General features: G+C 60.4%; 1 protein-coding gene across 6 annotated transcripts in view; it reads left to right on the top strand.

Moving 5' to 3' along the window:
* Positions 1 to 14,899, top strand: part of GSE1 (Gse1 coiled-coil protein) — a 102,041-nt gene that overhangs the window by 66,506 nt on the left and 20,636 nt on the right. The window contains exon 1 of one of the 6 annotated variants that reach the window (XM_066557386.1): positions 6,052 to 6,181. The exons of the other annotated variants lie outside the window; for them this stretch is intronic. Coding sequence (XP_066413483.1) covers positions 6,145 to 6,181 — 37 coding nt within the window. The 5' untranslated portion in view covers positions 6,052 to 6,144. Of the gene's footprint in view, positions 1 to 6,051; positions 6,182 to 14,899 lie in introns of those variants that run through there. 6 annotated transcript variants of the gene reach the window in all.

Below are 14,899 nucleotides of genomic sequence, written 5' to 3'. Positions count from 1 at the left end.
AACGTGTGCTGAGCACCGTGCTCTGACCCTCACACACCACACGACCCCCACGTATCCCACACCCCTGGATGCTGTGCCAGGCCCCCTGCACCGAGCACTCCGTGCATCAGGAGCCCCAGGGTCAGGCAGGCACCGTGCCCTGAGCCCCAGGAGCCCTGCACCGTGTGCATCCCGCACACATCCAGCGCCCCTGACCCTGCGGGATGAGACCCACGCAGGAAGCTGGGAAGTGCCAGCCCGCGCCCCCTCGCTCACCGAGTGGCGCCGGGTGATAAATAAGGAAGTTAACACCCAACCCGGGTTGCTAATTAGCGTTTAACCTGTACTAGCAGTTAACTACAAAAGGCAGTCATTTGTTCCGGGGAGCTGGTAGCGTAGAAAGAACGAAACATGGCCAATTTTGTTCAGGATGAATTAAGACTTGCAAATGTAAAATGAGTTCATCTATTTAATTAAGTAGCGGCAATATGGATGTTAAATTAAGTTAATGGCAGGCATGCCAAAACAAGGTTATACAAATCTTGTCCTGGCGGGGTGGGTTCTGGATCCGGCCCTTGGATGTGGGGCGCTGAGGGGGGCCCTGGGGTGGGCTGGGGGCCCTGGGGTGGGCTGGTGGCCCTGGGGACACTCTGCTGGCCTCCTCCGGGATAGAGGGAGAGGGAGATGGAGGTGGAGGGAAGGAAAAACAAGGCAGGAGGAAAGGCAAAGCGCGTCTCACCCAGCGCCGCAATCTTATCAGGGCTGAACTTTACTCTCCCGCTAAAGATATAGGATACTTTAGGGACATCGGAAAGAAATAATAACCCTCTGATTTGTAGCTCTTGGGCTCTGGCAACCGAGGGGGAAGGAAGACTGTCTTCTGCCATTACCATTTTTTGTATGAACTATTCCCCAAAGAAATCAAACCCTTGTACAAGCCCTCCCGTGCGGCAGCCCCTGCTCCGGCGCTGACCCGAGCCGTACGGATTATCACCGCGCATCGCAGCCGGAGACAGGAACATTCATTAAAATTTGAAACACAAATGGAAAATTGCTACTTGAAGCCTCCTTGCCAGAGAGCCAGCCGCTTGATCAGAGACCTCATTAATGTATCTAATGTGTAAGGAACAATTAGACTTTTCAAAGACATCCTTTTCCCAGCCAGGGGAAAAAAAACCCAGAACACCAGAAGCAGCTTGACCCCCCCCCACCCCAATCCAAAGCAACCCCAAACCTGCCCCAAGGGATTGGGGTGCACAACCCCAGGGGGAGCCTAGGAGCCACCGGAGAGTCTCGGCTCCGTCCCAGCGCCCGAAATGCCCCTTTCTCCTTAAGTTAGATGGGGAGGAAAGTGGGCTGATTAAAAAGCTGATTTCTTTTCCCAGCGACCGGCGGGGTTTTGCCATCCTCCCGTAATTAGCCGGTTACACGGCCGTATGTTTTATTTATGAGCCGAGGGCGGAGGGAAGGGGAAGCGGAGGAACGACCGTGCCCTATATATCTGCAAATAAAACACTTCATTTCCCTCCTGGGGAATGTCACCTCGAGAAACCATCGCTTTCCTGCTCACTGCCCCGTCCAAATCGCAGGCTGTAAATGGCTTTGTGGGCCTGGCTGGCGCTCAGATGGGTTTAAAATATGGATTTATGTCTTTATTCTGCATAGTCAAAGGTCAACAAGAGCAGGAAATCATCGCTGAGCTGCTTATTTACGATGGGAGGCGACCGCTCGCTCCTCTTGATCCCGTGTCCCCACTGCTGGATGCTTCCAGGGTGCCGGGCTGCAGGGAATGTGGTGGGAGCCCGTGCCTCAGTTTCCCTAGAGCCGGCATCCCTTGGGGTTGGGTATCCCCATGCTGGATATCCCCAGCACGGCCACATCCCGTTCCATGGGGAGACCCGTGGGGACACCCGTGGGGAGGCCGAGCATCCCCAGGGAGGGATGTCCATCCCGGTGTCCACCCGGGATGGCCGTGCGGACGGCGTGGGCAGGGCCGGCCCCGCGAGCTGCGCTCTCATGCTTTGCTAATCCCGCCTGGCACCTGCCCCAGCTCCCGGCGGCTCCGCGCGAGCAAAGGAACCAATTAATCCTCCCGGCGCTCGGGGAAGTGGGTCAGGCTCGTCAGGCTCTCCCGCTAACGAGGGGCGAGGCGCGGCGGCGTGGCCCAGCCGGCTGCTGGGTGGCCGGGCGGGTGTCTCGGCCGGTGCCCGGCGTCCCGGGGGGTTGGTAAGTGGGTAAACTGAGGCAGGGTGGTCGCCCGCCTCAGAGCGGGCACAGCCCGAGAGGAGGGTGGCGGATAATTCGGTTGGGTCGATGTCGCAAAGGTTTCCCAACGGGGCCGTCCTGGCCGCTGCGCCTCGGTTTCCCCATGCCGGCCAAGCAACGGGTGCTCCTGGTTTGGGGTGTTTGGGGTTTTGGGATGCAGGGCGGGGAGCGCAGGCAGGGCAGGCAGGGCGCCCCTTTGAAGTGGAGCTCAACTTCCAGGAGTGAAGCAATTCTCGTTTGCATAATGAATAAAGGCAGCGGAGAGGGAGGGGGGGGAAGAAAGGGGGGTGAAACCCCAAAACCGGAGCTGGCAGGCAGGTCTGCCCTCCCTCCCCTCCCCTCCCTCCCCTCCCTGCCTGCCCGCTCCCCCAGCCGCCTGTAATTACAGGTTTATTGCCTGCACAGCTATTGTGTAATGACATGTTTGCAAATTAATTTTTACGGCTCCTGCCGTGGGGGGGGGGAGCAGGGGAGGGGTCCCCCGGTGCTTGCCTGAACCCAGCAAATCCAACCCCTCTGCAAGCGAGGTGGGGATCGGGTGGTGTGGTGACCCCAAAGCTTTCCCAGCATGGGGTGGGGGGGTCCCCATTGCACCCACACAATGGGTTTGGGGCACCCCCAGGTGTGTCAGCCCCATCACTAGTGAGGTTTGGCAGGGGGTTTGGCTGGGGTGGGGGGACACGGTGGAGCAGCACCCCACGGGTGGGAGCAGCAGCTCCCAGTGCCCCACAGAGCACGGTGACACAGGGGAGCCGCCTGGGAGGGAGCGGGACGCGAGCGACGATGACTCAGGGGACGGGCCAGAAATACTCCCAGCGCCGATCTTGACAGATGTAGGTTAGGAAGGAAGAGAAGACATAATAATAATCCCCCGACCTGGAATCGGGAAAGCAATATTTAACGGGGGGGGGGAGAGGAGGAGGAGGAGGAGGGTGCAGGTTTGCACAGGCTCTGTCTCTGCCGAGTGGCATTTTGGGGAGCACGGCTGGCAGGGTGGGAGTGCAGGGATACCTGTGTGTGTACACACATGCACGTGTGTGCATGCAAGGGTGCATAAGCGTGCACAAGTGCATTTGCAGCCGGAGGACCTCTCACAAACCCCCTCCGACCATCCATGCCCAGCCCAGGGATGGATAAGTTTGGGGTGATGCTGTGACCCCCTTTTCCCCCTTGTGCCCATGCTCTGGTGGAGTCAAGGCAGGCAGTGTCCTCCTGGGAATGGCTGGGCCGATTTGGGGTTACTCTGTGACCCCCTTACCCCCCAATCCCCACACCCAATGCAGGGAGTGTCCTCCTGGGAATGGCTGGACAGATTTGGGGTGACACCGTGACCCCCATGCCCCCCATCCCCATGCCCAGTGCAGGCAGTGGCCTCCTGGGAACGGCTGTGCGAGTTTGGGGTGACATTGCAACCCCCTTTTCCCCCTTGTGCCCATGCTCTGGTGGAGTTAGGCAGGGAATGGGCACTTGGGAATGGCTGGCTGGATTTGGGGTTACCCTGTGACCCCCTTACCCCCCAATCCCCACACCCAGTGCAGGCAGTGTCCTCCTGGGAACAGCTGGGTGGATTTGGGGTGACACCATGGCCCCCATGCCCCTCTGTCCCCACACCCAGTGCAGGCAGTGTCCTCCTGGGAACGGCTGGGCAGATTTGGGGTTACCCTGTGACCCCCATGCCCCTCTGTCCCCACGCTCTGGAGCAGGCAGGTGCCAGCCGGGAATGGATGGCTGGGTTTGGGGTGACACCGTGACCTCCGTGCCCCCTGTCCCCACGCTCAGGGGCAGGCGGCGGGCGCCTGGGAATGGCCTCTGTATCTTTAAGCTGTTTGAAGGGCTGGCCATTATCATACAGGATGTGGCTTCTCTTGCAGAGGGCGAGATATCACACGTCGCCCCGGTGAACTTTGGTGTTAAAACCAGTTTGGGAAGAGAAGGACGGAGCTGGGCGGGGGCGCGCTGGGAGCCGAGGGGGGAGATCAGACGCACATGTAGCGCTCAGAGAAGCGCGCTCCCGTGAGAGACCAGACGCACATGTAGCGCTCAGAGAAGCGCGCTCCCGTGAGAGACCAGACGCACATGTAGCGCTCAGAGAAGCGCGCTCCCGTGAGAGACCAGACGCACATGTAGCGCTCAGAGAGGCGCGCTCCCGTGAGAGATCAGACGCGCATGTAACGCTCAGAGAGGCGCGCTCCCGTGAGAGATCAGACGCGCATGTAACGCTCAGAGAAGCGCGCTCCCGTGAGAAGCGCGCTCCCGCTGGGAGGAAGCGCGTGCCCGCGGAGGCGCGCCCGTGCGTGCCCGGAGCCAGCAAAGCTCCCCCCGATCCACCCCGTCCCCTCCTCTCTCCACCCAGCCTTGGCTGATCGTTTGCTTAAAGCAAATTAAGCCGGGCCCTCGTTACTATGGTGCAGCCAGGATCTCCAGCCTCCCTCGCGCTCCCGTAATAGCATTTATTAGCCCTATTTGCCTGCAAGCATGTCTTCCCGGATCTGCTAATGCATCAGCGGAGAGGGGATGGGGGAGATCCTATCGGGCGGCTCATTACAGCCCCCGACGCCCGGCGAGGCCGGCGAGGGGGGGATTTAGGGGCTCGGAGGGGATTCGGGGGCGGGCAGCCGGGGTTGGGGCAGGCGGCTTTGCTCGCCTGCCTTTTGTGAAGCAGCAGGCAGCTCCCGGCAGGCAGGAAAGTTGGGTTATTTATTGTTTTATTTCCTAATTTTCCCTCCTGAAGCGACCGGGGCGGGGAGGGAGGGGGGGGGGGGTGCCTTGCCTTCCTATTTTTATTTTACATTTACCTCTCCCCCCCCCCCCCCCGCCCCGCTCCGCCCGCCGCATCGGCAGCTGTTTGAAAACAGAAAAAGACAAGAAAGAAAAGAAAAAAAAAAATTAAAATTATTCCGTCTGTAGGCGAGGAGGAGGAGGAGCGGGGGGGATGAAGGGGAGGGAGATGCTCCCCGGGGCGCCCCGGGGGTTCGCCCCCTCCCCCGAAAGCGCCGGGGCCAAAGGCTGGAGCCCGGGGGATGCGGGCGGTGGGCGGAGGGTGCTGGGGGCGAGCAGCTGCCGGCCGCCCTCCTGCCCGCTCCCCGTCATTAGGGGAGACAAATCTGCTGTCAAGGAGCCAGATTTCCAATTTACCGATAATGATTCTTGCATGAAAATTGATCGAGGGGCAAGCCTGCCGCCTCTCGCCCGCCCGCCTTGGCGCAGCCAGCGGAGAACGGGGGCTTTCCGGCCGCACGGACGGACGGACGGACGGACGGACGGACGGACACCGGCTCGCGACCCCCGCCTGGGTCACCCCGCCCCACGCCTCCATCTCCCCCTTCCCCCAGCGTGGGGGGAACCCCAGTGCACTGCTCAGGGGGTGCGTTCCCCGCCGCCGAGGGTCCCACCGCCTCTTCATCCTCCTCCTCCTCCTCTTCCTGGTCGCTGGCTTTTTGTGTGCCTGCGGTTGGCAGCTGGGGGCTCAGCGGCAGGAAAACCCCCGGGAAGGCGTCACGCGTGGCAGCCAGGCTCCTGCCCTGGCCCCGCCGGTGACAGCCGCCACCGCCACCCTCCGCCGGCGCCCTGGGCTCGCTGCTATTTCAATTTTTATTTTTCCTCCTCCCCCCACGCACTTGATTCCCCCCGCTCCTCCTCCTCCTCCTCCTCCTCCTCCTCCTCCTCCTCCTCCTTCTCCTCCTCCCCGCTCCACCGTATTTTTTCGCCTCTGGTTTATTTTTCCAACCCCCTCCGTGTGGCTTGGTGCTAATTTTTGGGGTTTTTTTTTTCTTTTTTTTTCTTTCCTTTTTTTTTTTTTTTTTATTGCTTCCTGACACATCCTCCTCACGTTGGCTCTTTTATTTTTATTTTTAAATTTTTTTTTTTCTTCCTGGCTGCAATGGAACTGTAACATAAATCATGTTTGGGTTGAAACCACCTCTCTATTACTTACCAGGTAAGGCACCGAGCGATGCTGCTGCCAGCCCTCCTCACTCCCTCTCCCCACACTCCGGGGTCTCCCCCGGGGTCCCCCCCAACCCGAGGACTCCCTTTTGTCCGCCCCAGCCAGCGGCAACCAAGGGCGATTTGGGGGTGAACTTAGTTTCTTCCAGCACCTTATAAGAGGTTTTGGGGTCGGGGGAAGCTGGGAGAGGGGGGAGCAGAGAGCCCTGGCACGGCACTGCAGTGTTTTGGGGTGCTTGGATCCCCCTCTCTTCTCCTGCTGCCACTCCCTCACCCTGGGGATTTCTCCCTCTCCCCGAGGAGCCAGGGGCGTTCTGGCTGGGTTGGGATTGGGGAGAAATGGGGGATGTGCTGTGTTTTGGGGTGCCAGCCTCGTTGCTGTGAGGGCACAGGGATTTGGGGCACCAAAGTTTGCTGTGCCACCCCAGCTGGCAGCTCCGGCTCCTTCGGCTGCCAATAAGGGAGGGGGATCCCCCCAGGGGGTTTGGGGAGCACCAGTGGGGTTGGGGTGCGAGCTCGGGGGGTGCTCGGTGGTGTGTGCTCAGGGTGAGTGTTTTGGGGGGGCTTTGGGGTGCTTGAGGGTGGGAGCTGGAGGTGCTCTGGGGGTGCAGGCTCAGGGTGCGTGTTTGGGGTGCACTCCGGGGGTTTGGTACACTCGGGCTGTGAGCTCAGGCTGTGATCTCGGGGTGCTCCCGGGGTTCACGCTCGGGGTGCAGCCTCCGGATGCAGCCTCGGGCTGGGAGCCCCGGCCATGAACTCGAGGTGCTTTCGGGGTGCGGGCTCAGGGCGCTCTCCCCGAGCTGGGGAGCAGTGGCAGGGCCCTGTCCGGGGCTCGGTGCCCACGCGTGGCCGTTCCCCCACGGATGGCTGTTTGTTTCAGGAAATGGCTTTGGCATGTGGCCGTTCTTCCCGGAGCCAGCGGCTCTCCCGGCGCGCCTGCGCCGGAGTGCACGAAGCCGAGCCGGGAAGGGCGGCCGAGGGGCACCGGGGTCCAACTGGGGGTCCCCCTGCTCTGGGAGGGGCTGTGCTGTGGCATCCTCTGCCAGCGCTGTGCCACGCTGGGGACATGGGTGACCTGCTTTCCTGTGGCACCCTGAGCAATCCCACCCTGCTCCGACCCTGCGCCCTCCTCCGTGCCGGCTCTGGGGGTCCCGCTCCCCGTGTTCCCCCCAAACACCATCGCCTCGCCTGCTCCTCGCTCTTCTCCGCTGCCTGCAGCAGCCCTGGGTGATTCCTGCCCGGCCTCTGAGCCATCCTTTGCGGTGGGGACCCTCCAAGGGCTGCAGGTGCAGGGAGACGTGTTTGGGGTTGGCTTTTTTCCCCCTTAAATTCCATATTTAGCACGCGCCGGTCGAGCCGGGGTTCCCGGCGGCAGCTCCTGTTGCGTGAAACTTCTGGTTTTGCCGTTGTGGCTGATGCACTAATTCCTGCTCCCTGGAAAACCCTGCTCCGGCCGGCTCCCCAGCCGCCTGGGAGGAGGAGGAGGAATAATAAAACCGGAGGAGAAAAGCAAGACAGAGAGGAACATGGAAGTGTCAGGCTGCGAGGTTTAAAGCAATTAGGGGGAGCGGTGCTGGAGGCGCTGGCACGCAGCGGGATCGCTGGCGGCAGCTGCCGGGCGTTGGGAGATGCCGGTGGGCCAGGTCGGCCGGGAGCAGATGGAGACGGGAACCTTCCCCCCGCCCTGGGCTCGCGGGGCGTTCAGCAGCGCCGGGCTGGTGGCGGTGACTCAGCGGCGCGAGTCCTGCTGGGGACTGTCACCGCCTCAGGGACTGCCTGGCCCTGGCCCGTGTCACACGCTCCTCCTCGGTGGCTTGTTCCTGGCCCGGGATCCAGCTGGACCCGCCGTGTCCCCTCTGGTCACCAATGCTGCTGTCCGCTCTTGTCACTGATGCTCCTGTTCCCTGTATCCCTCTGGTCACTGATGCTTCTGTCCCTCTTGTCACCACTGCTGCTGTCCCCTTTTATCTGTCTGGTCACCTCAACAATGCTCCTGTCACCTCTGTCTCTCTGGTCACTGATGCTTCTGTGCCCTTTTATGCCTGTGGTCACCGATGCCTCTGTCCCCTGTGTGCCTCTGGTCATGAGGCTGGATTTGTGCCACGGGGCTCAGCCGGCTGCCAGGGGACACCGGCCACTGTGGGGACCCGCCACCAGGCATCACTGAGAGCCAGGGCACAGGCAAGGGACCCCATTCCCTGCTGGTCCATATGGGAGCCATGCTCAGGCTCATTTTCCCAGGATAACATGGGTGCAGTTGTCACCCTGTGGCCGGTGTCAGTGTCCCTCAGGGACACCACCCTCCTTTGGGGACAGCATCACCCCTTGGGGACACAGAGCATCCCCGGAGGGCCTGGCTGTTTGCTCCAGCAGGCACAAGGCTGGCACCTGGATACACACAGCTTTCTGGGGGCTCCCCCTCCCTGTGAGTGTCCCCAAATCCGGCAATCCCCCAGGTGGCCCTGGGGCTCCCCGGCGGGTGCCTGGCGTGCCGGGGAGGATGGCGGTGGGCGCCGGCAGCGGATGCTGCTGACTCAGGACCTTCCCAAATGGTTCCTATTTTTATGCCGGGGCCGGGAATATTTAGCCCCTGGATCAAAGCAGATGGAAGGAGCTGGGTGATGCCGCGTAAACACCCGCTTGGCGGGTGCCGCTGCCGCGAGCTGTGAGTCACCGGCGGCTCTCGGCAGCGCTGGGCGGGCGCAGTCGCCCCCAGGCTGGGTTTGGGGTGCTCGGGGCTCAGCCCCACTCCTGGCATCCCCCCAGCTGGGTCTGGGGTTTGGGGATGCCCTTCCTCATCCTCGCCGGGTGTGGGGTCCAGGGGTGCACAAGGAGGTGTTGGTGGGGTGCTGAGGGGGGCTGGGTGATGCCCAAGCTGTGTTGGGGTGCCGGGAAGTCCTCCTGTCTTCCTCCCTTGCCCACCCCACCATCTTCCTCCTCCTCCTCCTCTCACCAGTCCTAAATTCGGTCGCCATGGCAACCATGTCAACCACTTTCCAGCTTCCCCGTGATGGTTTGAGGAGGGGAGGGGGGGAAGAGGGAGGCCAGGGGAAGGGGGGGACTGGGGGCATTGCTCGGAGCTCGGTGGGGGGGACACTTCCCAGATGGTTTTTTCCTGCTGGATCTCATCTGGCAAGTGAGGCCAGTGCCAGCCCAGCCTGTGCCAAGGGGTCAGGGGGTCCTGGCCTGGGGAGGGGGCTCCATCAGCTCTGAGTGGGTGGGTGGGCACCCTGAAAATCTGGTGTCTTTCTGCAGCCATCCTGCTCATGCCATGGCCCTGCAGGCTCCCGGGATATCAGTAGCCACACAGCCAGGAGGGGGGTGAATTATTCCCAGACACCCCCTTTTTCCTTCCTTCTTCCTTTCTCACCCCCCTCTCCTGCATAATCTCTTTACTCCCAGGCTAAACCCGGTTCCTGATGGTTTTACAGGCAGATTTCTCAGTAGCTATATAGGACAGGGTGCAAAGCTGTGTCTGGGTGGGTGGGTGGGTAACACCAGCATTGGCATCACCCCACGGCGGGTGGGCACCCGTCTGCCCCCCAGGAACGGCTGTGCCATCACAGAGCTGCTGGGGCAGAGGTGGAATCACCCCAGGAGGAATTCGGCTGGCGACTTGAGGCACCCCTGCCACAGCCCCCTCCCTCCAGGCACCGCCGCGCCCCAATCCCTGTGTGTGCAGCGGGCACCGCTCACCTCCAAACCTCCAAACCTCCAAAGGCACTGCGGGGGTTTCGAGGGGGAGCAGGTGCTGCCTTTCTCCCCGGCGTGTCCCCCCCTTCTCCCTCGCCTTGGCACCGGCTGTCGGCACCTGCCGGGATGCTCCTTGGCACGGCACCGCGGCACGTGCGCGGGCACCGCCGGCGGCAGCCGCGCTCGAGGCACCGGCGCTGGCAGCCGGGGGGGAGAGCGGGGCCAGCCCTGCCCCGAGCCTGGCAGCAGGAGCATCCCCTCCCTCTTAATTTTATGACTGATTTTTAACTTTTATTTCCCGAACGCTGCGCTTAATTAAACCCAGGCGCCTCTCGCCGCGAGCCCGACGTGGGGAATTTATGACTCCAAACATCGACCCCCGCTGAAAAAAACCCCTCTGACAGATTCTTCTCCTGGATTCCAAGTGGGGGTGACACTCCAAACTCCCCCCTTCATCCCTTGCAAGATGCTCTGAGGGGGAAAAGACGGCTGTGCATCAGCATCCCCAAGCTTCCTCCTTCCCCCCTTCTTTTAATAATAATGCTTTAAAGATGTTTGACATCTGTAACAAACAGCTGGCATCCTGTTATGGAAGAATGTCCTTTTATTTCCGAGCAGGTTGAACTGTCATTAATAGTATAATTAGGTGATTATCGGCGTACAGCAGAAAACTGCTTAATTGCACAGCCAGCTTTCCGAGGATCCCAGCTCCTTTATTGCTGGATTTGTTTTAGCCGCCTGAATATTTTCTAACTGTTTTGTTGGGTTCGGTTGTTGGTTGGTTTTGTTGTTGTTTTTTTGTTGTTGGTTTTTTTTTTGCCACGTTGATGATTATTATTTTTTAATGCGTGTGACAGCTGGGGAAATGTGGCAGCACTGAGGGGGGAGACACACACGACAGCTCTGGCATTTGTCCCCATGTGTCCCCCCCTTCCAAGTCCCCAGGGCCTTTAGTTTTAACACCGTGTGCACTGGAGTTGGGCAAAAGGGGTTAGAGGTGGCGTTTTGCGGGGTGCAGCACCCATGGTTGGGAGCTGAGAGTTATTTGAGGCAATAAAGGAGATGTCTTTGTTGGGCAGCGGAGCCGTGGCACCTGCTCGGAGGGCACCCATCACCCTGGGCATCCCTCACCCACCCTCACCCTGCCCTCCCTGCTGGGACCCTCCTTTTGGAGCTCCGTGTCACACAGCGTGGTTCCCTGCTCTGCTGCCCTGCTGTGGCTCCGTGGCCATCCCCACCCTCATCTCTGTGCCTGGGATGTGTGGGTTTGGGGGCACAGCAGCTTTTTTGGCGCCTGCCAGACAATAGTGCTTTGTATCTCCCCCCGGTGCCTCCAAACACACTTGTTAGCGCCGCAGCTTTGTGCTGTAAATTTCCATGGAGTAATTACGTCTTAATTTATGATAATCCCGGGCGGGCGGTGGTGGAGGGGGGCAAGCACCAGTCAAGTTTGGAAGTTTGGGGTCCCCCGTGGCTCCTGCTGCCCGTGAACTTCTCCATCCCGGTGGGTGGGGAGAGGAGCATCCCCGAGCAGCGAACGGGGCTGTTCCCGGGGCCAACAGTGAGTGAGGCCACCTGGGTTTGGGGTTTGGTGTCACTTTGTAGTGCTGGAGTGTCCCCAGTGCCATCCGGGAGCTCGGCATCGCGCCGGGGTCATCCCGGGGTGAGTGTCCCGTCCTGTGTGCGTGTCCCCAGTGCTGGCTCCCCCGACAGGGAGGGAATCTCTGGCTTCCCCCAGCCCCTGGCACGGCTCCGGCGTGGGGCCGGACCCTTCCCCCTTGCCGGCGCTGAATGGCTCATCCCGCCTTTGTCTGGAGGGCTTATTACAGCAAAATAGAGGCTCTTTTCCCTCGGCCTTCCCAGCGGGCAAATTAGATGCTTTGGCAATTTGCTTGGAGGGAGGAGGAGGATGGGGAGGGGAGGAAGGCTCTCATCACCCCCAGGGTGACTACAATGCCAGGCAGGGCTCTGGCATCTCCAGCACTGGTGTGGGAAAGGGAGAGAGGGGCTCCCAGTGTGCCCTGCAAAGCCACCACGGTGGGAATCCCATGGGATTTGGGGAGCTTCCCTGCACAGGGAGGTTTGGGGGATGCATGCCTGGTGTCCCTGAGCATTCCTGCAGAGCTGGGAGGCTGCTGGCATCCTGGCATCCCAGTGCCCTGGCCAGTGGGGCCTGTGGGCACCCTGTGCCCTGCTCCAGGGTGGGATTTATCCCTGGAGAGTGCTGAGAGCCGGGGGCTGTGCCCGCTGCACCTGCAGCCGGGTCCCCGTTGGGAGGCAGCGTGCACCCACTGACATTTGCCAAGCGTAAAAATTCAATTAATTCCAGCAGGCAGATTAAATATAAGTGAATTTTAATAATTTGCTCGAAAGGCTGAGGATTACTGTAGGCGAAAAGGAAAGATGCTGCTCATGGGGGCACGGGCTGGCCTTCCCAGCACCAGCACGTGGGATCACTGGTACTAATCACCCTAAATCCCAGCGTGGGAAGAGAAGAGGGGTCTGCTCCCCTTGCTGGGCTTTTGGTTGATCTTCCTTGCCATGAGGAACGTGCTGGATCTGTCCCACCAGCGCTGGCAGCGTGTCCCCACCCCCAGCAGAGTCTGGCTCCAGGGACATCTCTGCTCCTTCAGACCTTCCTCCTTTTTTTGTGGGGCTCCATGAAAAGGGAAACGCCCATCAAGGCGGCCCTGGTGACCCTGCAGGTGCTCCCAGGCTTGGAGAAACCCAAGGTCTTCCCAACAACATCTCATAGCTCAGACGTGGGGCACCGATCAGGAGCAGATGGTATTGGGAAAATTAAAATCCACACAGCAAATTCTCTGTTTGCCAGGGATGATTTCTTATCCCAAGGTAAAACCTTCGCTCTGGCCCATGCTGCACCACCAGAAACTGCTGGGGGACCCCGGGGGTGAAGGGGGGACCCCCATCCTGCCTGGACCCCCCATCCTGCCCAGACCCCCTGCTCTGCAGCAGGATTGATGGAGATTGCCTGTGACCTTTGCTAGGACACGAGGAATTACCATTAATGCTCCTGTATTTCCGGCCTTTGCACCATCCATAAATCTCATATCAAGCCGGGCAGGCGGCGTAATCTGCCAGGCAGTGTTATTAATGCTCCTTATTAATGCTCCTTATTAATGCCCCTTATTAGTACTCGTTATTAATACCTGTTATTAGTACCTGTTATTAATTGCCCCTGATTCCTGCCATGAGCTTCCCTCTGGCTGGGGGCTGCACTGTGGAGCCCCTCTCAGCTTTTTGGGGTGGATTCTGGGGAGTCCTTGGTGCCAGCAGAGTCACCCACCAGCAGCAGGGGTCCCCTGTGGGCACCCGCCCCGTGATGGGGGCAGTTTTTGGCTGTGCTGCAGGAGGGTGGCACGAGGCATCTGCTCACCTTGTCCTGGCACTTCCCAACTGTGTCCTGCAGCCCTTTCCCTTGGCTGAGTCCTGGCTTCCCACCCTGCCTGCAGCTCCCTGGCCCTGCCTGCAGCCCCCTGCCCCTCTCTGCAGCCCTCCCTGCCCTGCCCCTGCCCCTCCAGGACCTGCCCCATGCAAGATCCAGCCTGCTCAAAACTCTAATCTCCAATTTTATTCGCCCGGCTCCAGCCGATTTGCATAATCCACATAATCACCCTGGTTTTAATTGCCTACAACTCTGCAGAAAGATCATGTGGTTAAGTGGTAAATCATAATTAGATAAATAATTGGCTTGGCCGCAGCAAGCTGCTTTGTTATACCTGCCATCTGCTGGGCAAGGGATCCTGCGCCCAAAACAATGCACTGCTGCTGCTGCTGCTGCACGCCTGCGCCAGCCTGGGCACCTGGGCACATGGGGCATGGGGGCACGGGAGGGCAGCCTGGGGGTGCCAGGCATTGCCTGCTCTCGGGCTGTGCCGTGGCTGGCAGCTCTGTGTAAGTTTTGGCAGCACCGTGTGGTGCCTGGCTCTGACCCAGATGTTGCCCAAGGGCTCTGTGGAATGCCCAGGGCTGCTGTGCAGTGCCCTGCGGCATCTGGGAATGCCCAGTGTCACCTCCAGGGGATGCCCAATGGCTCTGTGGAATGCCCAGGGCTGCTGTGCAATGCTCAGTGGCACTGGGGAGTGCCCAGTGGCACCATTTAGTGCCGCTGTGCTTTGGTGCCTGGCGGCACCAAACAATGCCTGGCAGGGCCATTAGGTGCCCATCAGGCAGTGCCCAGCTCTCTGTCAGACCAGCATCCCAGTGCAATTCCCAAATCTCCCCCAGGCAATTCCAGCATCCCAGTGCAGTGCCCAGTGTCTCCAGGCAATTCCAGCATCCCAGTGCAGTGCCCAGTGTCTCCAGGAAATTCCAGCATCCCAGTGCAGTGCCCAGTCTCTCCCAGGCAATTCCCAGCATCCCAGTGCAGTGCCCAGTCTCTCCCAGGTGGTTCCCAGCATCCCAGTGCAGTGCCCAGTCTCTCCCAGGTGGTTCCCAGCATCCCAGTGCAGTGCGCAGTGTCTCCAGGCAATGCCTGGCAGCCCCATGGAGTGCCCAGTGCCCCACCAAGCCACTGAAGAGCCCCAGAAGATACCAGGGTGAGGGGGTGAGGGCTGTACCCCGCTCCCCCCAAAGCAGAGGGACCCTCAGCAGGCAGCTGGCACTTGGATCTGGGCATCAGGAGCCAAGAGGAGCTGCCAGCCCAACCCTGGAGCTGCAGAGGGGAGTTCAGACCCAGCAGCACTCTTGGGGCACAGGGGCTTGATTTTCCAAGCTCCCAGCTTTAAAACAGGGCAGAAAGTTGCTTTAAAGTAAATTTTTTTTCCTGGCTTGATCTCCTGAGGGCTGAAAAGGCTCCCAGGGCTGCTTGGCTGGGCAGGGGAGGGTTGGGAAGGGAGGGGAAGCACCCGGCCTCGCTCCATCCCCAGCGCTGAGCCCTCCAAACGAGCTCTTATTAGTTTGCTTGTTGTCGTTTGCCGGATCAATGGTCCATGGAGGAGTGATCGATGGAGGCCCAGCCTCCAGGATAACAGTGCCGGATGCCAGGCTCCACAGG

The sequence above is a fragment of the Molothrus aeneus genome, chromosome 11 (assembly GCF_037042795.1).
Source record: "Molothrus aeneus isolate 106 chromosome 11, BPBGC_Maene_1.0, whole genome shotgun sequence".
Classification (NCBI taxonomy): Eukaryota; Metazoa; Chordata; class Aves; order Passeriformes; family Icteridae; genus Molothrus; species Molothrus aeneus.
The sequence above is the reverse complement of the archived record's forward strand: the minus strand, read 5'-3'. Positions and strand labels throughout refer to the sequence as shown.